Source organism: Haliotis rufescens, unplaced genomic scaffold (genome assembly GCF_023055435.1).
Source record: "Haliotis rufescens isolate VD_foot unplaced genomic scaffold, xgHalRufe1.0.p SCAF_5, whole genome shotgun sequence".
NCBI lineage: Eukaryota > Metazoa > Mollusca > Gastropoda > Lepetellida > Haliotidae > Haliotis > Haliotis rufescens.
Window position 1 is genome coordinate 37,237,553 of NW_025964223.1, and position 27,860 is coordinate 37,265,412.

At 41.4% G+C, this 27,860-nt stretch overlaps 2 protein-coding genes across 2 annotated transcripts in view; one reads left to right on the plus strand and one right to left on the minus strand.

The window, feature by feature from the left end:
• Positions 1-8,906, plus strand: part of LOC124118518 (pre-mRNA-processing factor 17-like) — a 45,388-nt gene extending 36,482 nt beyond the window's left edge. The window contains exons 12-14 of the mRNA XM_048383657.1: positions 6,478-6,578; positions 6,896-6,939; positions 7,076-8,906. Of these exons, the coding sequence (XP_048239614.1) occupies positions 6,478-6,578; positions 6,896-6,939; positions 7,076-7,253 (323 nt within the window). The 3' untranslated portion in view covers positions 7,254-8,906. The remainder of the gene's footprint in view (positions 1-6,477; positions 6,579-6,895; positions 6,940-7,075) is intronic.
• LOC124116303 (sodium/potassium-transporting ATPase subunit beta-like) lies at positions 8,275-20,023 on the minus strand. Its single transcript, XM_046477580.2, has 5 exons — positions 19,660-20,023; positions 15,310-15,429; positions 13,845-14,014; positions 12,761-12,865; positions 8,275-11,907 (listed from the first exon to the last, which is right to left on the minus strand). Exons 1-5 carry the CDS (start codon positions 19,973-19,975, stop codon positions 11,641-11,643), a joined length of 978 nt encoding a protein of 325 aa, XP_046333536.1. The 5' UTR covers positions 19,976-20,023; the 3' UTR covers positions 8,275-11,640.
• Positions 20,024-27,860: the final 7,837 nt, after the last annotated feature.

A 27,860-nucleotide genomic window follows, 5' to 3' on the forward strand; every position in this document is an offset into this window, starting at 1 on the left:
CACTCTTGTTGACACTCACTGTTCTAAAGGTAGGCCACTCTTGTTGACACTCACTGTCCTAAAGGTAGGCCACTCTTGTTGACACTCACTGTTCTAAAGGTAGGCCACTCTTGTTGACACTCACTGTTCTAAAGGTAGGCCACTCTTGTGGACACTCACTGTTCTAAAGGTAGGCCACTCTTGTTGACACTCACTGTCCTAAAGGTAGGCCACTCTTGTTGGCACTCATTGTTTTAAACGTAAGCCACTCTTGTTGACACTCACTGTTCTAAAGGTAAGCCGCTCTTGTTGACACTCACTGTCCTAAAGGTAGGCCACTCTTGTTGACGCTCACTGTTCTAAAGGTAGGCCACTCTTGTTGACACTCACTGTTCTAAAGGTAAGCCACTCTTGTTGACACTCACTGTCCTGGTAGGTCACTCTTGTTGACACTCACTGTTCTAAAGGTAGGCCACTCTTGTTGACACTCACTGTTCTAAAGGTAGGCCACTCTTGTTGACACTCACTGCCCTAAAGGTAGGCCACTCTTGTTGACACTCACTGTTCTAAAGGTAGGCCACTCTTGTTGACACTCACTATCCTAAAGGTAGGCCACTCTTGTTGACACTCACTGTTCTAAAGGCAGGCCACTCTTGTTGACACTCATTGCCCTAAAGGTCGGCCACTCTTATTGACACTCACTGTTCTAAAGGCAGGCCACTCTTGTTGACACTCACTGTTCTAAAGGTAGGTCACTCTTGTTGACACTCACTGCCCTAAAGGTAGGCCACTCTTGTTGACACTCACTGTTCTAAAGGTAGGCCACTCTTGTTGACACTCACTGTTCTAAAGGTAGGCCACTCTTGTTGACACTCACTGTTCTAAAGGTAGGCCGCTCTTGTTGACACTCACTGTTCTAAAAGTAGGTCACTCTTGTTGACACTCACTGTCCGAAAAGTAGGCCACTCTTGTTGACACTCACTGTTCTAAAGGTAGGCCACTCTTGTTGACACTCACTGTTCTAAAGGTAAGCCTCTCTTGTTTACACTCACTGTTCTAAAGGTAAGCCACTCTTGTTGACACTCACTGTCCTGAAGGTAGGCCACTCTTGTTGACGCTCATTGTTCTAAAGGTAGGCCACTCTTGTTGACACTCACTGTTCTAAAGGTAGGCCGCTCGTGTTGACGCTCACTGTTCTAAAGGTAAGCCTCTCTTGTTTACACTCACTGTTCTAAAGGTAAGCCACTCTTGTTGACACTCACTGTCCTGAAGGTAGGCCACTCTTGTTGACACTCATTGTTCTAAAGGTAGGCCACTCTTGTTGACACTCACTGTCCTGAAGGTAGGTCACTCTTGTTGACACTCACTGTTCTAAAGGTAGGCCACTCTTGTTGACACTCACTGTCCTAAAGGTAGGCCACTCTTGTTGACACTCACTATCCTAAAGGTAGGCCACTCTTGTTGACACTCACTGTTCTAAAGGTAGGCCACTCTTGTTGGCACTCATTGTTTTAAACGTAAGCCACTCTTGTTGACACTCACTGTTCTAAAGGTAGGCCACTCTTGTTGACACTCACTGTCCTGAAGGTAGGCCACTCTTGTTGACGCTCACTGTTCTAAAGGTAGGCCACTCTTGTTGACACTCACTGTTCTAAAGGTAAGCCACTCTTGTTGACACTAACTGTCCTGGTAGGTCACTCTTGTTGACACTCACTGTTCTAAAGGTAGGCCACTCTTGTTGACACTCACTGTTCTAAAGGTAGGCCACTCTTGTTGACACTCACTGTTCTAAAGGTAGGCCACTCTTGTTGACACTCACTGTTCTAAAGGTAGGCCACTCTTGTGGACACTCACTGTTCTAAAGGTAGGCCACTCTTGTTGACACTCACTGTCCTAAAGGTAGGCCACTCTTGTTGGCACTCATTGTTTTAAACGTAAGCCACTCTTGTTGACACTCACTGTTCTAAAGGTAAGCCGCTCTTGTTGACACTCACTGTCCTAAAGGTAGGCCACTCTTGTTGACGCTCACTGTTCTAAAGGTAGGCCACTCTTGTTGACACTCACTGTTCTAAAGGTAAGCCACTCTTGTTGACACTCACTGTCCTGGTAGGTCACTCTTGTTGACACTCACTGTTCTAAAGGTAGGCCACTCTTGTTGACACTCACTGTTCTAAAGGTAGGCCACTCTTGTTGACACTCACTGCCCTAAAGGTAGGCCACTCTTGTTGACACTCACTGTTCTAAAGGTAGGCCACTCTTGTTGACACTCACTATCCTAAAGGTAGGCCACTCTTGTTGACACTCACTGTTCTAAAGGCAGGCCACTCTTGTTGACACTCATTGCCCTAAAGGTCGGCCACTCTTATTGACACTCACTGTTCCAAAGGCAGGCCACTCTTGTTGACACTCACTGTTCTAAAGGTAGGTCACTCTTGTTGACACTCACTGCCCTAAAGGTAGGCCACTCTTGTTGACACTCACTGTTCTAAAGGTAGGCCACTCTTGTTGACACTCACTGTTCTAAAGGTAGGCCACTCTTGTTGACACTCACTGTTCTAAAGGTAGGCCGCTCTTGTTGACACTCACTGTTCTAAAAGTAGGTCACTCTTGTTGACACTCACTGTCCGAAAAGTAGGCCACTCTTGTTGACACTCACTGTTCTAAAGGTAGGCCACTCTTGTTGACACTCACTGTTCTAAAGGTAAGCCACTCTTGTTGACACTCACTGTCCTGGTAGGTCACTCTTGTTGACACTCACTGTTCTAAAGGTAGGCCACTCTTGTTGACACTCACTGTTCTAAAGGTAGGCCACTCTTGTTGACACTCACTGCCCTAAAGGTAGGGCACTCTTGTTGACACTCACTGTTCTAAAGGTAGGCCACTCTTGTTGACACTCACTGTTCTAAAGGTAGGCCACTCTTGTTGACACTCACTGTTCTAAAGGTAGGCCACTCTTGTTGACACTCACTGTTCTAAAGGTAGGCCACTCTTGTTGGCACTCATTGTTTTAAACGTAAGCCACTCTTGTTGACACTCACTGTTCTAAAGGTAAGCCACTCTTGTTGACACTCACTGTCCTGAAGGTAGGCCTCTCTTGTTGACGCTCACTGTTCTAAAGGTAGACCACTGTTGTTGACACTCACTGTTCTAAAGGTAAGCCACTCTTGTTGACACTCACTGTCCTGGTAGGTCACTCTTGTTGACACTCACTGTTCTAAAGGTAGGCCACTCTTGTTGACACTCACTGTTCTAAAGGTAGGCCACTCTTGTTGACACTCACTGCCCTAAAGGTAGGCCACTCTTGTTGACACTCACTGTTCTAAAGGTAGGCCACTCTTGTTGACACTCACTATCCTAAAGGTAGGCCACTCTTGTTGACACTCACTGTTCTAAAGGCAGGCCACTCTTGTTGACACTCACTGCCCTAAAGGTAGGCCACTCTTGTTGACACTCACTGTTCTAAAGGCAGGCCACTCTTGTTGACACTCACTGTTCTAAAGGTAGGTCACTCTTGTTGACACTCACTGCCCTAAAGGTAGGCCACTCTTGTTGACACTCACTGTTCTAAAGGTAGGCCACTCTTGTTGACACTCACTGTTCTAAAGGTAGGCCACTCTTGTTGACACTCACTGTTCTAAAGGTAGGCCACTCTTGTTGACACTCACTGTTCTAAAAGTAGGCCACTCTTGTTGACACTCACTGTCCGAAAAGTAGGCCACTCTTGTTGACACTCACTGTTCTAAAGGTAGGCCACTCTTGTTGACACTCACTGTTCTAAAGGTAGGCCACTCTTGTTGACACTCACTGTTCTAAAGGTAGGCCGCTCTTGCTGACACTCCTGTTCTAAAGGTAGGTCACTCTTGTTGACACTCACTGTCCTAAAAGTAGGCCGCTCTTGTTGACACTCACTGTTCTAAAGGTAGGCCACTCTTGTTGACACTCACTGTTCTAAAGGTAGGCCACTCTTGTTGACACTCACTGTCCTAAAAGTAGGCCGCTCTTGTTGACACTCACTGTTCTAAAGGTAGGCCACTCTTGCTGACACTCCTGTTCTAAAGGCAGGCCACTCTTGTTGACACTCACGGTTCTTAAGGTAGGTCACTCTTGTTGACACTCACTGTTCTAAAGGTAGGCCACTCTTGTTGACGCTCACTGTTCTAAAGGTAGGCCACTCTTGTTGACACTCATTGTTCTAAAGGTAGGCCGCTCTTGTTGACACTCACTGTTCTAAAAGTAGGTCACTCTTGTTGACACTCACTGTCCTAAAAGTAGGCCACTCTCGTTGACACTCACTGTCCGAAAAGTAGGCCACTCTTGTTGACACTCACTGTTCTAAAGGTAGGCCACTCTTGTTGACACTCACTGTTCTAAAGGTAATCCACTCTTGTTGACACTCACTGTCCTGGTAGGTCACTCTTGTTGACACTCACTGTTCTAAAGGTAGGCCACTCTTGTTGACACTCACTGTTCTAAAGGTAGGCCACTCTTGTTGACACTCACTGCCCTAAAGGTAGGGCACTCTTGTTGACACTCACTGTTCTAAAGGTAGGCCACTCTTGTTGACACTCACTGTTCTAAAGGTAGGCCACTCTTGTTGACACTCAATGTTCTAAAGGTAGGCCACTCTTGTTGACACTCACTGTTCTAAAGGTAGGCCACTCTTGTTGGCACTCATTGTTTTAAACGTAAGCCACTCTTGTTGACACTCACTGTTCTAAAGGTAAGCCACTCTTGTTGACACTCACTGTCCTGAAGGTAGGCCTCTCTTGTTGACGCTCACTGTTCTAAAGGTAGGCCACTCTTGTTGACACTCACTGTTCTAAAGGTAAGCCACTCTTGTTGACACTCACTGTCCTGGTAGGTCACTCTTGTTGACACTCACTGTTCTAAAGGTAGGCCACTCTCGTTGACACTCACTGTTCTAAAGGTAGGCCACTCTTGTTGACACTCACTGCCCTAAAGGTAGGCCACTCTTGTTGACACTCCCTGTTCTAAAGGTAGGCCACTCTTGTTGACACTCACTATCCTAAAGGTAGGCCACTCTTGTTGACACTCACTGTTCTAAAGGCAGGCCACTCTTGTTGACACTCACTGCCCTAAAGGTAGGCCACTCTTGTTGACACTCACTGTTCTAAAGGCAGGCCACTCTTGTTGACACTCACTGTTCTAAAGGTAGGTCACTCTTGTTGACACTCACTGCCCTAAAGGTAGGCCACTCTTGTTGACACTCACTGTTCTAAAGGTAGGCCACTCTTGTTGACACTCACTGTTCTAAAGGTAGGCCACTCTTGTTGACACTCACTGTTCTAAAGGTAGGCCACTCTTGTTGACACTCACTGTTCTAAAAGTAGGTCACTCTTGTTGACACTCACTGTCCGAAAAGTAGGCCACTCTTGTTGACACTCACTGTTCTAAAGGTAGGCCACTCTTGCTGACACTCACTGTTCTAAAGGCAGGCCACTCTTGTTGACACTCACTATCCTAAAGGTAGGCCACTCTTGTTGACACTCACTGTTCTAAAGGTAGGCCACTCTTGTTGACACTCACTGTTCTAAAGGTAGGCCACTCTTGTTGGCACTCATTGTTTTAAACGTAAGCCGCTCTTGTTGACACTCACTGTTCTAAAGGTAAGCCACTCTTGTTGACACTCACTGTCCTGAAGGTAGGCCATTCTTGTTGACACTCACTGTTCTAAAGGTAGGCCACTCTTGTTGACACTCACGGTTCTTAAGGTAGGTCACTCTTGTTGACACTCACTGCCCTAAAGGTAGGTCACTCTTGTTGACACTCACTGTTCTAAAGGTAGGCCACTCTTGCTGACACTCACTGTTCTAAAGGCAGGCCACTCTTGTTGACACTCACTGTCCTAAAGGTAGGTCACTCTTGTTGACACTGCCCTAAAGGTAGGCCATTCCTGTTGACACTGTTCTAAAGGTAGGTCACTCTTGTTATCCTGCTGTTCAAGGAGAGGTGTAGATTCAATGATAAAATGTACAATTTTGGCCATTTTCCTACAAGAAATCTGTAAGTAAGTGTTTAAGTGAGTAATATCCCCATGATCAAAGTCAATGATCTCTCACAGGTTCACAGAATATATAATGTCAACATTGAAATACACTGCATATACAAAATGATATAATCATCTCAAAAGTATGAGGCTCACATTTATTATATACTTCAGTGTGAAAGACTGAGTTTCTGAAGTTGAGAAGAGTGATATTTTCATTGCAGTGAGTTACCACCCCTTAATTTGTCTCCCAGTATCGTAAGTGTTAAGCCCTTGCACAAACTGTTGACGTACTTTTTAAATTAGTTCCACATTGACAAGGCAAAATAATGAGGTTAATACTACTTCTTGACATTCGAAAATGTTTTGTTCTGAACTTATTTCACATTTAGCTCGTCAATCTAGACTATTTTCACTCGACACATGAAATATCCTCCCTTTATTTTATTCAGTGCAGACATTTGTGTGCAAAAGTGTACATTTTGTTCCAGGAAAGTGGTTGGCTTGTCAGTCTATGGATAACAAGATTTGTGTGTTCAATGTCCTCAACCGCTTCAAGTTCATGCGGAAGAAAACATTTACTGGTCATATGGTGAGACTTATATTATAGCTTGTCATCTGTCCATTAGGAACACTGACATGAGATGTATAGTTTACAATAGATTGTAGATGAAAGGAATACCTGTGTAATTATAATGGTCAGCCTTGTACATGTATTTCCACTCGGACTCCTAGTATTCCAGGAAGAAAAAGTTCTTGTGTAATCATGAATTGAATAAATTGTTAACAAACGTTTGTGTTTTGGGCAGTTAACATGTGCGACTCCCTGCATCACCTAACTCCATTTGATATTGCTTCAGGGATATTCCTGGTGTGGCCCACACTGTATACTGCTGTTGTTGGTTTCAGGTTGCTGGCTATGCGTGTTCCATTGACTTCTCTCCTGATATGAGGTATGTCTCTAACATTATTCAGATAAGTTCAGTGAGAGCAATCTCAAATCTGTTAAACGTTAATCATATGAAACACAATTGGCAGTCTTGCCATCAACCTCATCTAGGAGTTAAACTTATGTGATGTTTGTTCCAGCTACATTATCTCGGGCGACGCAGACGGCAAGCTGTACATCTGGGATTGGAAGAGCACGAAGCTGTACAACAAGTGGAAGGCACACGATGATGTGTGTATCGGGGTGCTATGGCATCCCCATGAGACCTCCAAGGTGGCCACCTGTGGCTGGGACGGGGTTATCAAGTACTGGGACTGAGGGCGACTCCGGGACCAGCTACACACATGCTACTTTCATCTCCAGCGACTCCATGTTACCAAATATCTGTGGCTATTCAAGTGAGCCTGATGCAGTCTATGGATTACATATTAACAGTCTGTGTCAAAAACTGTTTCTTTTATTGGAGTTTCATTGGCCCAAACAAGAATTACTCGACTTGGGCTTGTGGGTGGTCTAGTTGCAACAGACGAAAACTATATCAATATCTGGTTACTGCTACATTTAGTGAACAGAATCAACAGTTTTTTTCAAAAGGTAATTGGGATGTGAACCAAGGGAGATTCCACCATGTAGGGGGGGGCGGTTGGGTAGCCTAGTTCGCTCGTTACGCCTAAGACAGTATTCCAATCCCGACATGGGTACAATGTGTGAAGCCCATTTCTGCTGTCCCCCTGCCGTGATATTGCCAAAAGTGGCATAAAACCATACTCACTCACTCCCCCATGCTGCCCAACCACAGTAAACCAATCACATACATGCTGTTAGGACTACCAAGTTACTATATCCTTCATGAAGTCCACCCTCACAGACATAACACTCTGTAGTACTTGTAGACATGTAGAATCTTAATGCAGAAATTCTGCATAACTACATGTGTAATAAGTGTATATGCAACAGGTGTGACTGTAAATAGTAGGATGGCAGTCTTGTGATACATGTTTATGAAATACCTGTAAATTTTGTAAATAAACTATTCTTATACAACCTGTTTCCTTGTTACAGCCACAGTAGTATATGTGTGACCTGGATGATGTGTCATTCATTGTACATTCACTCTCACTGCTGAATCAGAGAAAAATACTGGTCACATTATTGTCGGTGCAAAATGTCTGACAGTACACCAGTCACTTTCCTTTTGATCAGTGATTTACATTGGGAGTATCAATGTGCATCCACTCTCACTGGTAGTGTTAATTCGTCACCTCCAGCAGCTCAGTGTGAGAGCTGGGACACATTTTTATGTATTGACTATTATCTTTAAAATAACAAACAACATCAATGTTTTTGTGCCCTTTATGTGCAAAACTTATAACAGAATGTAATATTCAGAATTCCATGTTTTCATCTTTCTGTTATAACATCAGATCACAATTTTTGATAAATAATAAACACAAACATTATCAAAAATAGATATCAGACCAACCTTAGATTCCAAAACACCATCTCAAGATCGTTTCAAACATTAATAATGCACAAATTTAACTAATGGATTAAATGAAGTGAAACTGCTCAAATACTACAAGCATGACTTATTCAATAATGTTAAAAGCATGGTAATATAGAACAACAGTATACTAGGATATTCAATCTTGTTAATAGAAGCTAAATATGACAGCATGCATATTGGTAAAAAAAAAAATGTAACAATCTCGTTAATAAGTTTGGATAACGGTGCCATATAAGGTTACAATATAAAACAAACAATGGGAGGGAAAATGAATATTTACAGAATGACTCTCACATTGGTCATGTTGGTTAAGATCATACATTATCCACATCACAGTCCAAACAATAGCAAGTCAAGTCTTGTACAGGCTTCTGCATTGTGTAAGATAGGTCTCCCACAGAGATCCATGCAATCAGTTACTGATACAAAGGTTCAACTTAAGCAGATGGGGGAGGTTATTGTCTGAAAACTATTTCTTCTGCAAATATTTTGATTTACTTTTGCCTCCCCGTCGGAAGTATGCTGTTTACACTACCCACAGGATCTTCAAAGCAATGTACTAAACAACGACGTACAACACTGTAAGCTGCCAACACCAGAGCACCAGGTGTCACATCTGCCAAACAACACACTTTAAGTACATACACGGGGAAAAGAATCACAGCACAGCACATGCTACAAAATTACAATTTCTCAACTTGTTCAACTTAGTCATTTATTTTGTAAGCCTATTTAATAATTCATTTGTTCAAAAATAAGATCACAATTTATTCACATTTAGATGATGTAAGAATGAGACATGGGGATAAAAACATTCCCTCAATAAAACTTATCACTTTTTGCATCCTTTTGTTGAAAGTGGACAGATATATTGGACTGTGTATAAGGCACTTCTGGTCATCAAACAAGGATACCCTAGGACAAGGACCATGGTGCCTACAGATGCAGAGTTCACATCTACCATGTAAACCACCTTCCAGTGAAGTAGTACCACAATCTGTACCACAATCTGTACCACCACATTGGTGCTCAATTCTCTAGCCAGGAGGAAATGTTACTGTAGAGCCTTCAACATCTTCCTCCCCATGTTCCGCATCTCTAGGATGCATCAGTAATGTTGTTGTACATATGTAGGTCACAGCCAGACATGACTGTCTCACTCACACACACACACACACTCACACTCACACACACACACACACACACACACTCACTCACTCACTCACACACTCTCACACACTCTCACTCACACATCCATTATGTCTGTCGCACACACATTCAGACACCCATTATGACTTAACAAATCTTGAGTAGTCACATCAACCATTGTTGTCATACAAACACCCATTGGGACATATGTTTTGAAGAATTATTCTCTGTGTACAAATGACTATGTAACATTTCTCTACATGACTTCAACCTATGTCCAAAATACACAGGTTGAACTTTGCAGTAACACTTCTATGAAAGTGGTCAGAGATGTTCCGGCCTCACTCTCAATATCCTCTGTAACACACCAGTATAACACTAAAACACATCCGTTCAGAACAATGCATTGTCATAAGGCATGTTGGGTACACACCCAATTCCAAATAAAATCCTCAATGAAACTGGTTGTTTCCAACACAATCGTTTCAAATGTAAAGAATGTAAAATATCTAATCCAAACAACATTCAAAACTAAAATGGTTTCTGTCAGGGTGATTACCAAAGGTATGTGTCGAACAAGTCCAAACATAAAAAGAACAAGTCACATGCTGCATCAATTTCATAATACCCACAAGATTACTCAGTGTAGGGGAAAGTATTGCCAAATCATCAATCCATCTTCATAGACAGGAATACACACATGGAGGGATTTAGTTAATCCTCAGTAGATTAATGACAAGTACGTCTGCACCTGCTTCACTCAAAGTGAGAATTACATGACAGACGGTATGAATGAGGGCCATAATCACCCAGACTGATAAAATGGATAAAAGGAAAATAACAAAATAAAACAAATGAATGAACCCCTCCCGATGAAACCTACAAGAGTAAGCAGACGCCACTATGTCTGCTGTGGTTGCAGTAGACACCTTGTTGATAACCCATGACTTCAATTCCAGCTTATTGGTTTGTTCAAAGGCTGAGCACATACAGCGAGCAGGTGCCCATTTTTCAGGCCAAGTTATGTGATACCCCTGTTAAAACACTCTAAGTGTTGTCCAAGGATGAATTTCGTGCAAATAAACATAATCTGCTGATAGGCATGATCAGGATTTTCCACATGGATAGTTTAGTTTCTCAATGCAGAAGTCGACCTATAAAGCAAGTATCAACTACTACCTTCTTCTAAGTCCTGGCTTGACAGTGATAATAGCTCGGATGATGTAATGCCCTTGACATGGAATGTGACTGATGAGATCATCCATCCACTGCAGAAAGCTGCCAAGGACCTGCACCATCCAGCAGGGTCAATGGAGGGGAGAAAGTCACCTCTCATTGTGCCTGTGTACTGTCACCAATGGTACAATATGTCCGGATATCTACTTTTTTTCTGGTATATACATTGATCGAATAATGCCTATGAGGTTGCAATACAGTTTGAATCCTGATACATGGAGGCGATGGCATACAGTGATACACACACTTGTAGTACATGAACCAGTCCCAGGCTCGACAACAGATCCATGCTAGGCAAATCCCACACTAACGGCTTACAACAGAAAATTTGTGGTGGTGAACAAGCATGTTATTTGTGTATAACTTCATCATGCTTGGTTCAGTTTGGCAAGCCTGGAATCGGATCATACCATATCATTACCAACACAATGCTATCAATATCAGCATTGGGCCACATCATGTCTGTCACTGTATTGCACTGCCCTCCAGTATCTGGACACAATGTGTATGGAGGAACCATTACACCCTCTGAATATCATAGAAACCACAGGGAAGTGAGAACAAGGTTGACATCGTCTATTGCTATTAAGTCAATCAAACTGGAATGTTTAGAAGTCAGATTACATCCTGGAACACTAACTGACAATGAGACTCCTATGACTAAGTGACCCTGAGTGGTGTCCTGTTCCACTGAACCACTACCTGGTATGTAGACCTGTATACAACAACAACAGCATCACACAGTTGCAGACTGTAGTGACAAAGCAGGATGGAATGGCAAGGGAAGTAATTTAGGTGTATATCCTCTTCTCGTCAGTCATGATAGATGACAAAGGTTGTGGTGTAGAGGTCGCTTGTCTCCGGCTTGCCATTGTTGAAGCTCTTGCCCCATGCGGTACATGTGATGTTGACGAAGACATCATCAAACAATGTGTTGAATTTGACCATGACAATGGGAGCCAGGAACTTGTTCGTGGTTCGGGGACGGTACCAAGAAACTGGGAAACCATTTCTAGGAAAGTATTGGATTGGTGAAGGGAAGACAGTGTCTTTGCCAATTTTCTTCCGGTCTTTATCAGTCTGAAACAGCAAACATAGCACCATGGCTGCTAAAATGTTAGCAAAAGCAGTAAGAACTATTCAGGATGTTTGTTGGTTTGTAAAAGAATATATTTTTATTATCCATATCTCTTAATCCTACTGTTCCAATGAAATATGTGGGTTAATTGTTATGCAGCTCTGTGTATCAAGTAATGCCAGGAATGGTACTACATGAGTGAGTGAGTGAGTATGGTTTTACGCTGTTTTTAGCCATATTCCAGCAATATCATGGTGGGAGACACCAGAAATCGGCTTCACACATTGTACCCATATCAGGAATCGAACACGGGTCTTTGGCGTGACAAGCGAACGCTTTAACCAATAGGCTACCCAACCGCCCCCGGAACTAATTCCAATCATGACCACAGAACCATGACGTGCATTAACCAAGTCAGCTAGTCTGACCACCCGATCCCATTAGTCACCTCTTACTACAAGCATAGTTGCTTTTTACGGCAAGCATGGTTTGCTGAAGACCTATTGTAACACCGATCTTCACGGGTCACATCCTGCAGGTCTAGTGTTGAACAGGTCTCAATCACCTACACCCTCGGAGGAGAAAGAGGCATGCTTCAGGCTCTGTGGTACAGGATCCAAGTCAAGAATGAAATCGCAATGTGTTGTTGCAGGATAAGAAATAATCTAGGTGAAAGTGCCATTTATCACAGCAGTGTATATTCATGTTTGCAACACTATCTAGAAAACTGAACCTGTACATTGTCCATTTCGTAACCAACAGATTGATGAGAATCATCAGTGAGTGAGTGAGTGAGTGAGTGAGTGAGTGAGTGAGTGAGTGTTGTCAGGAGTGTGCTGGGAGACCAGTACTTACAGCCCCATCACAGGTGACGCCGATGTAGTCATGGGAGTAGCGATATCCAAGCTTCTTACTTTCAGCAGTATTATTTGCAAAAGCTTTAGCAGTGACATTTCTTGGCTGAAACAAAGACAGCCCATTAACATTGTAGTTCAAGTAACAATGGTTGACGTATCTTTCCGATGTGATCAACTCATAAAAAATGAAACAAGAAACCATTGTCAAAATAACCTAAACCCTTCAAGTTGTATCTGGCCGAGGACAAACCTGTGGCTTACACAACCAGAAACCATCCACATACTCCTCACCACAATATGCACTAGCAATGGACTGGGGGACACCTCAACTTCCTGGAATATCCACAAGGAGCAACATCAATTCTTACAGGCGGAAACACTTCCCAGAATTGATCAATTAGAATGAAGATGGAGTCCATCTACACCAAGTGATGTGTTACACATTAGTGAGTGAGTGAGTTGTGTTTAACGCTGCTTTTAACAGTATTACAGTTATATTGTGGCATGTCAGTTTAATGTGGGAGGAAAGCCCAAAGTGATGCAGGTCTCAGACGTTTACCACTTCGATGAAACCCACGTGCACGGGTATGGTGCTGACAAACCTAGAAACATAATCGGGGCGAAACGGGATTCAAACCCACAATCATAGGTTTCTGGCATGCCCAAGGGACACAACTCTGCATCGTGAATCGCAGCGCCTTAGATGACTGGGCCACCCGTGCCCCCTGTTACACATTAAGCTTACTCTACCATGTTCAAATCACAATAACAACCTCAGATGAAGACAGTTGATTCTACATCAATGGCATCACAATATCATAGAATATTAGTATCATGACACAGGTGTACTATTTAACCCATCTCACTAAGATTACTCCAATGTTTCCGTATGGGGGGTGACTGGGTTGAACACGGGTTTGAACAGAATTTCAGTTATAACAATAACAAGGCATGTTAGTTAGATGTGTGAGGACAGCCAATTTGCCACATTAGTTAAACCCACAAACACAGGTATGGTGATAATACCAGGAATCATTAGGGTAGAAGAATAACTCCGGGGAACTGCTGCCTGTTTCTCTCACCAGGTTGAGCTGCAACATCACACATGGGGTTCCAGAGGAGTAGCCGTAGTGGTGAAAATGGTCACAGTTCCCCAAAGCACTTATGTCAAACACACACACTTTGTCTGGTGGAGCATAAGAGTCATTGCACTTGACATGGTCGTCCCCTTGCTGGTTCATCATTTGGTAATCTGAAACACAACACATGCCAGCTCAGTTCACTGAGTAGTCTAGGCCTAGCACTTCCAGGAAACCAAGGGCTGTAAAACCATCAATTTACACTTGTGTCCACACAATGTCAGGTGATGATTCAGTTTTCATATACTACACACCATTCTTTCTATACGATGCTTCAAACATACACAAGGCTCTGTAGCTCACCTGATCATTTTGATTTCAGCATCTTCTACACTGATCAGCATGGTACAAAACGTACAAGGGGAAAGATGGGAGAAAAGTCAGCAGAAGTCTCCACTTGTTGTAGGTGTAGGTAATGTTGGGGGACATGAGAAACTTTTTTACATTTCTTTTAACATTTTTGAAGTGATAGTCAGTGGCATCAGATAATTAAACTGCAAGTGCAAAAACATGAAGAGCTCTCAAAGCTTGATTTGAACAGCTATCGACAGCAGCAAGTCAAGCTATCCAGAATTGGCTTTGTACTGGTTATCAGTCTTGATCGTGTGAGAAGTTTCGGGAAGGCTGGTGGCACCTACTGGGGTATCTAAGGGTGACAAGAGGGCAATTCAAGGTCTTTTTCAACCAAATTTGTGTTTTATTTACTAAGCAAGTGCATTTGGATACCTGTTTGGAAACACCTAATTCCTGCCCAGCTTTAAAAGATATTCTGTATTGAAGACCAGAGACAGGCCTTTATGAAGACATCCAACAGTGACACTATTCTGGACATTTGTGAGTGCACACACTAACATTAATTCCAGGGCTGGCTACATATTTGACCCGTTCTACCAACCTTTGCTGTGCTTAAATATAATTCATTGATTATTCATTGATTTTGAGTGAGCTTTTACTTATTTCACAAATTAGTTTCTGGGTTAACCTCTGCATTTAAATCTGGAGTGAGTGAGTTGGGTTTAACTCCACTTTGAAGATTATTCCACTTCCATTATCACAACATGTCAGCTTTATGTGGGAGGAAAGCCTAAAGTGGTGCAGGTCCCTGACTTCAATTGAACACATATCCTCAAAGCACATTCATCAAATTACACAATGATACATGTATGACTGGCTACATAAACACTGTTGGTAGCAAAAGACATTGGGCAGTGAGTGGGTGAGTGAGTATGTTTTTACGCAGCTTTTAGCAATATTCCAGCAATATTGCGACACCAGAAATGGGCTTCACACATTGTTCCAATGAAGGGAATCGAACCTGGGTCTTCGGCGTGACGAGGGAACACTTTAACCACTAGGCTACCCCATCGCCCCATATGTAGGGGAGGCAAAACTGGTGAGGAATATTTACCATACAAGTGGCTTTCCAAGTTGTTGAGATACACTCCATACCCGCCAGTATTGTGTCCTTCATTCACACAGAAAGAGATGAGAGCAGTCTTGTCCTCGGGAGCAGGGAAAACCTGGAGACCTGCAGAAACCAAACACCATCAGTACATTAACACCGCACACACCATCAGAACATTAACACTGCACACACCATCAGTACATTAACACTGCACACACCATCAGAACATTAACACTGCACACACCATCAGTACATTAACACTGCACACACCATCAGTACATTAACACTGCACACACCATCAGTACATTAACACTGCACTCACCATCAGTACATTAACACTGCACACACCATCAGTACATTAACACTGAACTCACCATCAGTACATTAACACTGCACACACCATCAGTACATTAACACTGCACTCACCATCAGTACATTAACACTGCACACACCATCAGTACATTAACACTGCACACACCATCAGTACATTAACACTGCACACACCATCAGTACATTAACACTGCACACACCATCAGTACATTAACACTGCACACACCATCAGTACATTAACACTGCACTCACCATCAGTACATTAACACTGCACACACCATCAGTACATTAACATTGCACACACCATCAGTACATTAACACTGCACACACCATCAGTACATTAACACTGCACACACCATCAGTACATTAACACTGCACTCACCATCAGTACATTAACACTGCACACACCATCAGTACATTAACACTGCACACACCATCAGTACATTAACACCGCACACACCATCAGTACATTAACACTGCACACAGCATCAGTACATTAACACTGCACACACCATCAGTACATTAACACCGCACACACCATCAGTACATTAACACTGCACACACCATCAGTACATTAACACTGCACACACCATCAGTACATTAACACTGCACACACCATCAGTACATTAACACTGCACACACCATCAGTACATTGACACCGCACACACCATCAGTACATTAACACTGCACATACCATCAGTACATTAACACTGCACACACCATCAGTACATTAACACTGCACACACCATCAGTACATTAACACTGCACACACAATCAGTACATTAACACTGCACACACCATCAGTACATTAACACTGCACACACCATCAGTACATTAACACTGCACACACAATCAGTACATTAACACTGCACACACCATCAGTACATTAACACTGCACACACCATCAGTACATTAACACTGAACTCACCATCAGTACATTAACACTGCACACACCATCAGTACATTAACACCGCACACACCATCAGTACATTCACACTGCACGTAAGACTCGCCACGCATTTTCCTGCAGTACGTTTAAATAATATTCAAAATTTAGGGAATCATTTTTGATGATACTATCATGATATAACATTGATACTTAGTTATCCTATAATAATTAGATCTACATCAAGTGCTTTCTGAGTAATTATTGTGTAATATTTATACACCATTTTATATAATTATAGTTTAGCAAGTAATACTTATCATCAGGTAAAATGCATATATAAAATATCAGTAATTTCAGTTATATCTTTTTAGATAGATGCTAGCCTAAGGTAACGAGAACACATCTCCTAGACATACTAATTTACTATTCAATAAGACAAAAGTTATGTCTACATAGTTAAATTGATTTAAAGCTTTTAAATAAATACTAGCTTAGGGTATCAAGATCCCATCTCCCAGACATAATATCCAATAAGACTAAAGATATGTCTACATAGTCTTATAGGTTGCCTTGAACTATTTTATTTAAGAAAATCTGTCATCAACTATATTAGTATAACAATAAGCAATTACTTCAATTTAGACTCATTAAGGATTAGCCCCCATACAAGCTCGTCAATAGTGACACCATCTGTCATCAACTATATTAGAATAACATTCAGCAATTACTTCAATTTAGACTCATTAAGGATTAGCCCCCATACAAGCTCGTCTATAGTGACACCATAATCTCTTTCAAAGCACCCAGTAAATATGTCAACAACAAGATTAGTGCCAGTCAAACAGGATTAACTATTCCCCTCTGTCTAGCCATTCATTAATCATAAGGCACACCCCATCATGTATCAACCAATCATATTCCTTTTTATTGTTCTAAGTTTTGTTAAATGCACACAGAAGCCAAATGTTAAGCAGAAGGGGTTTGACGCTTATACCAAGCAGATCTCTCTCCCACAGCTCAGAGGGTTGTACCAACTCTCTGTGGCACCCTCAGCTATATTCAAAGATATTGTAAATTGAAAATTGTTCATTGTTAATTGTTCTTGTAAATACAATTGTAATTAGTCTCCTGTGACTCCGGCTCTTTGCTGACTAGTCCAACACTGTAGATTTATGTGATTTACATTTTCATGGACTAGATGTTTTAGGTATGAGGGATTTTTTAAACTTTGTGAAAACCAAATGTACCTAAGTCCAAGTTCACCAACCGTTTTGTTTGATATATGTAATCCATGTTTGCAAAAAAAACAGATGCTCAAGATCCTTTTGGAAGAATTTCTTTAACTTATGATAATTTAGCGCCATGTTGTTAAAACGCAAAACACCTTAAGAAAACTTATAACGTCACATTAACGCTGCGCTTTGAATTTCGGACCAACAGTCGGTCACTCGCACTGCCGGGGTCCCGTCTGTGCAATCAAACTGGTTCGGTTTCCTTGATCTATAAGCTGAATTTATATCATGTCTGTACCATTTTGGAAGAGGTGTTTGCCAAAGACATTCCTGTTAACTGTACCACTCTATACTGAAGATGTGAAAATCAACTCAAGTCTGCTTACATGTCAGTGACAGCTTCGAGCGATCGAAGGGCAAGGTCACCACCAGACAACTGTGATCTATTCGCAGAGTTTTACGCTAGAGATAGGGAATGTTATTGTTCACATTTTGGGACACATAATCAGAAGTCAGGCACACTTCTACAGAGTTTTTGAACGATTTGTATTGGAAATGTTCACTTTGAGTGATCTGGTTCGTGCAGTCGTGAACCAACAACTCCCGAAACCGTGCCATAAAATACGCTTCAAAGGGGACACTGACGGCACAACCGGATCATCCCAAGTAAGTCTTGGGTGGGTGATTTAACTGTACAGCCCAGACTTAGCCCCCAGTGACTATTTCTTGTTCCTACGTGGAAGACGCCTCCAGGATGACGAGGACATAAAAGCTGTGGTCACAGGGCAATCTGCGGATTTCTAGAAAAGTGGTATTAATAGCTTGAAGGACAAATGGAATAAGTGTTTTGAGGTGAATGGAGATTATATTGAAAAATAAAAGTGCAAAAGATATTCTGCTACTTGGTCTTATATTGAAGTTGCAAAACTTATTGAACGTATGAACTTACTTCATTTCACAGCGCTTATCCTTTTACGTTAATTCAAATTGAAAGCTGCGAAAGTGGTCGAGTGTGTCACTCTCACTCGGGGGGTCACTCTCACTGATCGGTAGACGTACATTGTAAATGGATATCTAGCTCGATAATATAATGTATGTAGCATCTCTATGCATAAACTCATATAGAATGCAAAAAGAATTTGATGCTTGTGACCAGGTGACTATCTTGTTTGGTTTAATAAAGTGTTTGTAAATTTCTCTCGTTCTCATGAGATTGCAACAGTTCTGCCTTGTAGTTGCAAATGAATGACTTCTTGCGATATTTAATGAATGAAAAAAGTAGTCCTGGTGTGACAGGTCACGGTTATCCAATCAAAATGAATAAAACAAGGTCAACCTTGTACGACACACAAGTGTGACGTACAGATTTAGTATCTCACCACCTGTATCTTCACCACGTACGTGGATAATAATGGACTATAATTAATATTGTTGTAACAACTAGACAACTGATCGGTGTAATTGTTCTCAGTAATTAAAAATATGCTATCAAATACACACAGAATAAAAAGACATGACAGTGATAATGTAAATGAAGCACATATACATACTACTACATAACATAATAAAGCATATATATAGGCCTACTACATAACCCGCTCTAATCGTTATTAAAAATAGAGGTGTCGTTTTCTCCCGACAATTAACAGCCGTTTTCGCCAAAAAAATCGTGTTGCTGAGGTAGGGTTTTAACCTGCACCACACCTAAACACCCAACCAACACTGGATGTTCAGGTGCTGTGACATAGATCTACATGACTAAAATCAACGAAAAACGTTTGGTGAAGCAGAAACCGGAAACTTAAATTCACTCAGGGTACTCATCTAGGCCTACACCACTGACACACTGTTCACAGATCCTCTCTTAAAATTCGGACACTCGATCGACAGAACTTTCCCTACCTTCCACGGACTTGTTCTGCCATTTCTGAAGATTGGTAGGGCGAGGGCGAGGGTGGCCACACATGGCTTGAATCATTGTTTCCTTGTGTTTCTTCTGAACAGCTACGGCGATAATGACGAGAACGACCAGCAGAACTATGCCACCTGCAACCGCGGCGATCAGGTACTTCCTGCGGGTGTGCTTCTTTCTGGTAAAAGTACCACCGCCGGGCTTGTGGTGACCCTCGTACCTTATCCCCCACTCATCGACGAGTCCATCTTCGTCGTCGCGAAGGGCTGTACCCCTACTAACTCGTCCATATCCTGTGGAAGCCATGATTGAAACCACCTTTATTTCCTTAGTAAATGTGACACTGGCGCCCCCATGCGGCAAGTACACCTGTTTGCGTCATTGACAGGTGAGAATGACGGGGCGTTGGTCAGATTTTACCCCCGCTTCAACAACTACTCCCTGAAGTTTACCCTCTGGATGCCGAGGTTTTTTTCTGACGCACATTTTCCTAAGATCGGAAAAGTGAAGGTTGTGCGAGAATTGCGCTCACGCGGCACTGGATCTAGCCCTGGCTATAAAATTACGCAGAGGTGGAGAATATTAAATTTCCTATTTGATGGTGTAAATTTAACTGCAAGTATTAAACCGCTTTTAAAAAAGAGACACTTCTAAGTGTATTCTGCGTTGAAAAACAGTAAATTTCTCCGCTTTTTATCGTTCACCTATTAAATTACTGTGCGACGATTTTTTTTATTAAGAAGCTTTACGGAATCTGTGAGCGAACAAAATACTGCCTAATATCTGAACGACATAACTATATATCAAATGGAGTTATTTGCGTATGTATAACGACATACATTCAATGCCAAAAATAGCATGCCGTAAATGACGAAAACTGATTTTTTTCTATGACGTCAAAAGGCGACAGAGAGGTTACACGCGTACAAAGAAAAGGGGGCATAACTCCGCTATGCTAAGCACTAGTTTTATTGTAACTCAGGTCACTTGATGAGAATTAGCTGTGGGTAAGGACAATATATTTTCGTGGTGTTTTGTTCAGGAGGAACCAAACTATTCCAACACAAATATCGATATTGAAACTGTATACGTTTAGTTATGAAATATACCCATAAGAAATGATAAAATCGTACTTCATAAACGCTTTTTCGACACAACATAAAATGACTGCTTTCACCAAGTAAATACTGTCTTGAATATGTAAACAATTAGATAGTTTATCGTGTATCTTAATTGGACAAGACACGCGACTGTATGGCATCAATTTACGTAATGGAAGGAATATTTCAAAACAACCAAAATTGTATTCATTGGACATATATTTGTTCATTATTATGTTATTATTTCTTACACAATAAAAGATGCGAAGAATGCTCTATTGGTATAGAATTATCAGGACAATTGTATACGTTTGAACCAACGGGGTAGCTGGCATAGGTTTTATTTTTATACTTTTTACAATTCCTGGAGAAAGTAAAGTAAACAGTTTACTATTCTGTGATCACAATGTTGAAAAAAGAATGAACCCATTGATTATATAATGCAAAACGAGAGGAATAATTTGTAAATAGTTTGTGACTAACGCGCACCTGGCGAATCGATAGATATCACTGTTCTGTGTATCAAACGACATAAACAATTCCAAGACAATTCTTTCAGAAATGTGTACATGTATTATACGAAAAATATTATCCATTTTGTTGAAGTAATATATTTAGTTTTAGTTATGAAATAACATGAAACGGCTATTCATGGACATTGGTTATATGAACTTATAATATTGACTATTACACATCCCAAGAAATACGTAAATGCTGCAGTTACATTTACACTTCATCTTGTAACACTTGTCCAAAGGAAAGAAATATCGTAGTCGACACTATAAACCTATCAATTGTTAAGTAAACAATGTTCAAACAAACAGGAGATTATCAAAGATTCGTTCATACATGTTGTGGCCTATATTTACGTATGATATCATTTTGAACATAGACAAATATCCAAAGTGAAATTAATTGTGTGAAAAAATGTATAAAAGATATGCATAATATGCATCATGACTGAAACTGTAAACAGCATGATACAATGATCGTGTGCACTCTCATTCAAGGACCTTCACCTCAAAGAAATTACCAAATATGTACAACAATGTTGACGGATGACATCACTACCTGTGACCGACTTTTACAAAATGGCGTGTTCACTGTGAACAGTACGCGTGATTTTACGAGGGGACTTTGGTTGACTCAAGGATCGTATATATATAAATGTGACATGTAAGTAATCAGAAACATTCTGACAATCTATGTTCTGTTATTTGTTGTTATAATTTTCACTGAAACAAACGGAAATAGTCAGAAATTCCGATAAATACCGTTGTCGTTGTGCGTGATTTTGCGTCAGTCATGGCGTCACACAGGACGGTAACTTTGACAATTTCTGTTGAAAATATCACATCATTGCAATGTATCTATTTTAAATTCCCCAATTCTTCCTACGATTCTCTTCCCATGCATATTCTGAAAAGGTAGAGCCAATATCTTGAACGAATAGACGAATGGATAGCTCAAAATAGGAGAAAATGCTACACTGTGTAAAATCTGTATTTTGCTTTGTTTACATTTCAAACAAGTGCATTTTTTCGAGCACAGCGTTCGTTTGCACACCCAACTTATTTTGCTTGATTTCATCCAGCCACTTTGTATTGGTGACAAAGATCATTGGTCATTTGATTGTAAAATGTATGAGGAATTCAAGGATGTATGTATCGCAGATAAGTTTGAAATATACGTGATGTTACAGGCGTCTCATATAACCTGAAACGTGATTTTGTAAATACGATATCCAATATGGTGGAAAGCTCCGACGTTCATACAGTTTGGCCCTCACTCTATGAAGGTTCATACTCCAATGAACTCCAAAGTGAAGATCAATTCTTAAATATTATAAGTTCATATAACCAATGTCCACGAATAGCCGTTTCATTTTATTTTATAACTAAAACTGAATATATTACTTTAACAAAATGAATAATATTTTTCGGTAAAATATATGCACACAGTTCTGAAAGATTTGTCTTGGTCTTGGAATTGTTTTTTATGTCGTTTGATACACAGAACAGGGATATCTAACGATTCGCCAGGTGCGCGTTAGTCACAACCAATTTACAAATTATTCCTCTCGTTTTGCATTATATAATCAATGGGTTCATTCTTTTTTCAATATTGTGATCACAGGATAGTAAACTGTTTACTTTACTTTCTCCAGGAATTGTAAAAAGTATATAAATAAAACCTATGCCAGGTACCCCGTTGGTTCAAACGTATACGATTGTCCTGATAATTCTATACCAATAGAGCATTCTTCGCATCTTTTATTGTGTAAGAAATAATAACATAATAATGAACAAATATATGTCCAATACTGAATATAATTTTGGTTGTTTTGAAATATTCCTTTGGGTATTTCATGACGTAAATTGATGCCAGACAGGTGCGTGTCTTGTCCAATTAAGATACACGATAAACTATCTAATTGTTTACATATTCAAGACATTATTTACTTGGTGAAAGCAGTCATTTTATGTTGTGTCGAAAAAGCGTCAAATTCCGTTTCACACATCGAAATTTTCCATACCATGAACGAAAACTAGGGGAGATATATATATATTAATCAAAATACCAGTGTCGTCTTTCTCCGACGTTATGAAAGACATAAAACCAGCCATGACGTCAAAAGGAATGGTGTTATTTTTGGGGTATTTCATTACATTTGATGAAAAGGCTAGTGCTCCATTAATAATGATGCAACATTAGTCAAATTACACTTACACAATCAGGAGAATGTTGGAATCTAAGGACTAATTAAGTTATATGTTAGATAAGGCCATCCATTTCTCTATTACCTCCTTTTTATGAAGTACGATTTTATCATTTCTTATGGGTATATTTTATAACTAAACGTATAGTTTCAATATCGATATTTGTGTTGGAATAGTTTGGTTCCTCCTGAACAAAACACCACGAAAATATATTGTCCTTACCCACAGCTAATTCTCATCAAGTGACCTGAGTTACAATAAACTAGTGCTAAGCATAGCGGAGTTGCACCAGGAAACCATATACTACCATTACTACCTATTAAATGAAGGACACTGGACGCCCCATGCCACTCCAAAGTGGGAAGGCCATCGTGACATTTCATTTACGTCAACATCGTCATGGTACCTTCTGAGTATCATTACCATGCTGTCACTCCTGCTGTTCATTACAGGGTTGGGTGGACAGCAGCAGAGAGGCCTGGTAGTATACCAGGGACATTCAGCAAAGAGGTAGAGGTCTTGGAAAAAAATAGGGCAATCTAGGACGATGGACACTGTGGAAAACACCATGGAAAACATGCATTACTCACCACATTGCAACAGCACCAACAGCAGCAGCTCGCAAAGAGGCATCAACCACAAAGTCATTCGACCTGCTATCTCTTATATAACCAAGAGCAAGCAGGGTCCTACTGTTCCTTTGTTTTGAAAGAAGGGGTAATTTGTCAGCAAGCCATCTTACATTGTTAGACTTGTGCTACCAAATCTGTAGTCAACCTATGTGTTTGGACTTGAATCTAAACGCGAAACCACGACACCATGATGTGCCTGATACTGATAGGGTGTCGCTAACCATCAAAGCAGAAGCCAACAAGCTATATGCGGATATTCCTCCACCCTAATTCGAAATTTCCGTTATTTGTCTCGTTATTTCAATTATATTTGTTTTTCCTCTCCAAGTCTCTTGTTTTATCTCGTAATTTCAATTATTTTCTCGTTATTTCAAGTCTTATATGAGAAGTAATAAACTTAGAAATGTCACCCAAAGGGTACCCCAAAACACTGATAACTAAATCGAATGAGTGTGCCCAAAAATAAGCCAAAATGATGTTGCCATGAAAGACCAAAAGGAAACAATGTTTTATCAGATGGGTACCAAAACACATCCTCTCACACAAAAATACATTTACACATGAACACACTTGCAGACCAAAACTTCGACACACATACGCCCAATCACACCTGCGAAACACATCCTCTGACACACACACACACCTTTACACAATCACACGTGTAAAATACATCCTCTCACATATACAGCCAATTACACAATCACATGCAAAACACATCATCTCTCGCCCAAACCCACACCCAACCATACATACAAAATCTTGTTACACACACCCAATCACACATGTAAAATGTATACTCACATACACACATACTCTCAAGGGGTGGTCGGGTAGCAGAGTGGTTAAAGCGTTCGCTCGTCACGTCGAAGACCCGGGTTCGATTCCCGACATGCGTGAAGTCCATTTCTGGTGTCCTCCGCCGTGATATTGCTGGAATATTGCTAAAAGTGATATAACCGTACCCACTAACTCACTCACTCTCAAGCATACATGCCAAACGCACCCTCGCACACATACATATTTACACTCAGAGGATGAATCTCTCGGTCCCCCACGAAGCTGTCGCCATCCCCGTAGACCCAGTCGTCACTGTCGTCGTCACTAGGGGCAGGGTAGTGGTCGACGTAGGTGACAGTGACTGGGGCGGGGAGCGTCTCACCGCGGTCAGGGCGGGCCCAGAACGGGATGAAAACATTCAGGAGGTCAGAGGAGGGCTTGGGGACCTGCCTGGGGACGCTACATTGGTAGGGGGAGGGAGGGTCAGTGGGCGAGGTTTATAGGAGGATCAGAAGGAAATGTAGATACACACACAGTCGGATTCCTCATCCAGCGACGACCATAAACTCGCAGCAGCAGTGACCGGATTCCCTCGTTAAAGCATAGGGGTCGTCGAAAAGATGATCAAATTGGATGTCAAATTGTGGCCAATTTAGGTACTAATCTGTGTGCTACAAATGCAGCAATTAACTGTGGTCTTAACTACCTGCATGGAATTGGCATCCTAGTAAACATCTTGTTGGTGGGAGATCTTGAAACGATGCTGCAGTCAACGAAATGAAGAGCTGTAGCGAGCGAGAGGGATAATGAATCTGTTCAAAACAGATAGGAACGTTGTCAACGACAACGGTATCTACGTTACGGGAACGAGGCGTCACCGTCCATTTCCGGCAATGCCAAACGGCTATCTATGTAGCAACATGTCATCAGGCCAAACCCACAGGGTTTTGATGTTTCAAACCGCTGCCTGTATATATGATTGAGAAAGACCAATAAGAAAGACTGAGCATTCATTTTCGGTCAGGAATGCTTAAGTCTGTAGCATCTATTTCCGCGAGTATAACCACTGAAACAGAAGTGCCAGTCTTTAAGCTAGCTGTCTGGGGTACAACTGACAGTTCAAAATCGGGATTATATGCAGTTTACATGACGAAATATAAGAGGATAACAACACTTCTGGGCGGAGCCACCATTGTTGCCACATTTAGTGAAGAAACACGATGGACACTGGAGGAATGTAATTAAACAAATAAACAACCCGAAGCAGATACTGATTTTATGGTTTCCGTCGGTGATGAAAAGAAGGGCAGGTCGAGTTTGTTTTGACCCCTGGTATTAGTTGCTTGTAGGGTCCGTGATGTATGTTTACGTTACCAAGACTACTACACGTCTGCAGAAGTACAGGTTACGCAATTCGTCTGGGGAAACCCCAATTTCCACTGATACACACGCGAAAATAATCAAGCTCCAAACAGCGATTGCTCTCAGCAAATCTCCCAACAGTGATAGGCGGCCACAACCATGCTTGGAGTTGAACTCGCCGACTGACCGTTATGTTTACAAACAAGTGATGATAAGTGACCGAATACTCTTCTCCCAGCTAAGCTGAATTATTGTCTTTGAATTTCTATTTCATTTCGACTACCATGTAATTGATATAGTAAGAATATAAGGGGGTATATAGTTGGGTGATTTTCCGTTTGTTTACAACCTCGAACCAATCTCAAGTCAATCGTATATACCTATTCAAAATTCATTATGATGGCATTCCCATTGACTTACACAAGGAAATGTCACTACATTTAGGGTTAAAGGGCAAATTTCAAGTTTCACACTGTTTACCGGGAGTGTAATGAAGGTGTCACGCGCTGAGCGGGAGCTTGGAACATAATTAGTCAGGTACCCAGCCCTTTGCTTAGCGGCTGAACGAAGTTAAGTTTGAGTGGCAAGGAACCAGTTTAGGAAAATGTCCCTTTTGTTTATAGGTCTACAAAATACTGGCTAAGGGGCCGTCCATCCATTCCCCTCACATGCACAGACAAAAATAAAGTTTATTGACCTGCTTGTTGAATCAGTTTGCTTGTTCATTTTGAACATGATGTGATGGATGAAATTGTAATATCATGAGTAAAACAAAGTGTGCTTGCGAAATTATCGATTTCACTTCATAAAACGTAGTAGATGTGATAATGGTAGTTCAAAGCCTGTCTGTCAACAGGACTGTGGTGGCGTTGCTGTTGTTGAATGCAGGTCTCCTCAGAAAGTTTCTGAAGGTTGATGCGTTTGACGAGTTTCCAGGCAAGAATATCAGTGGCAAGGTAGGCTCTCTTGGCAAAACCCTAGATGTAGAAGTGCCTGATAGAGTGAGCCTTGTGTCATTCCCAGCACTGCTCGTCAGGTTGGGGGTCCAGGGTTGCTGATGAGGCTTTACATAGCTCAGCAATTGTCCTTGAATGTTTCCATTAACAGGGACTTAGTCTCGAACCCGTCTTATTTGTTTGTTTTGATTATTTGTTGTTTAACGCCGCACTGAGCAATATTCCAGCTATATGACGGCAGTCTGTAAATAATCGAGTCTGGACCAGACAATCCAGTGATTGATATCATGAGCATCGATCTACGCAACTGGGATACCCTAACATGCATCAACCAAGTCAGCTAGCCTAACCACCCGATCCCATTAGTCACCTCTTACAACAAGCATCTTCGCCTTTTACGGCAAGCATGGGTTGCTGAAGACCTATTCTACCCCAGATCTTAAGGGCTCTCGAACTGGTCTTATTTACCTTTGTTGGTCTGGTGAGATGGAACTCTACGGTCTCCCGTTTTTCAGACATGCAGTTTTTATCTAAGGTGAGTAGGTCGGAGGCTCTGTCTGAAGTCTACATGGGCTTCTCCGACAGACCCATATCTATCAGATTGGCATTATTGCCCTGATTAGACACGAGGCGCAACACATCCA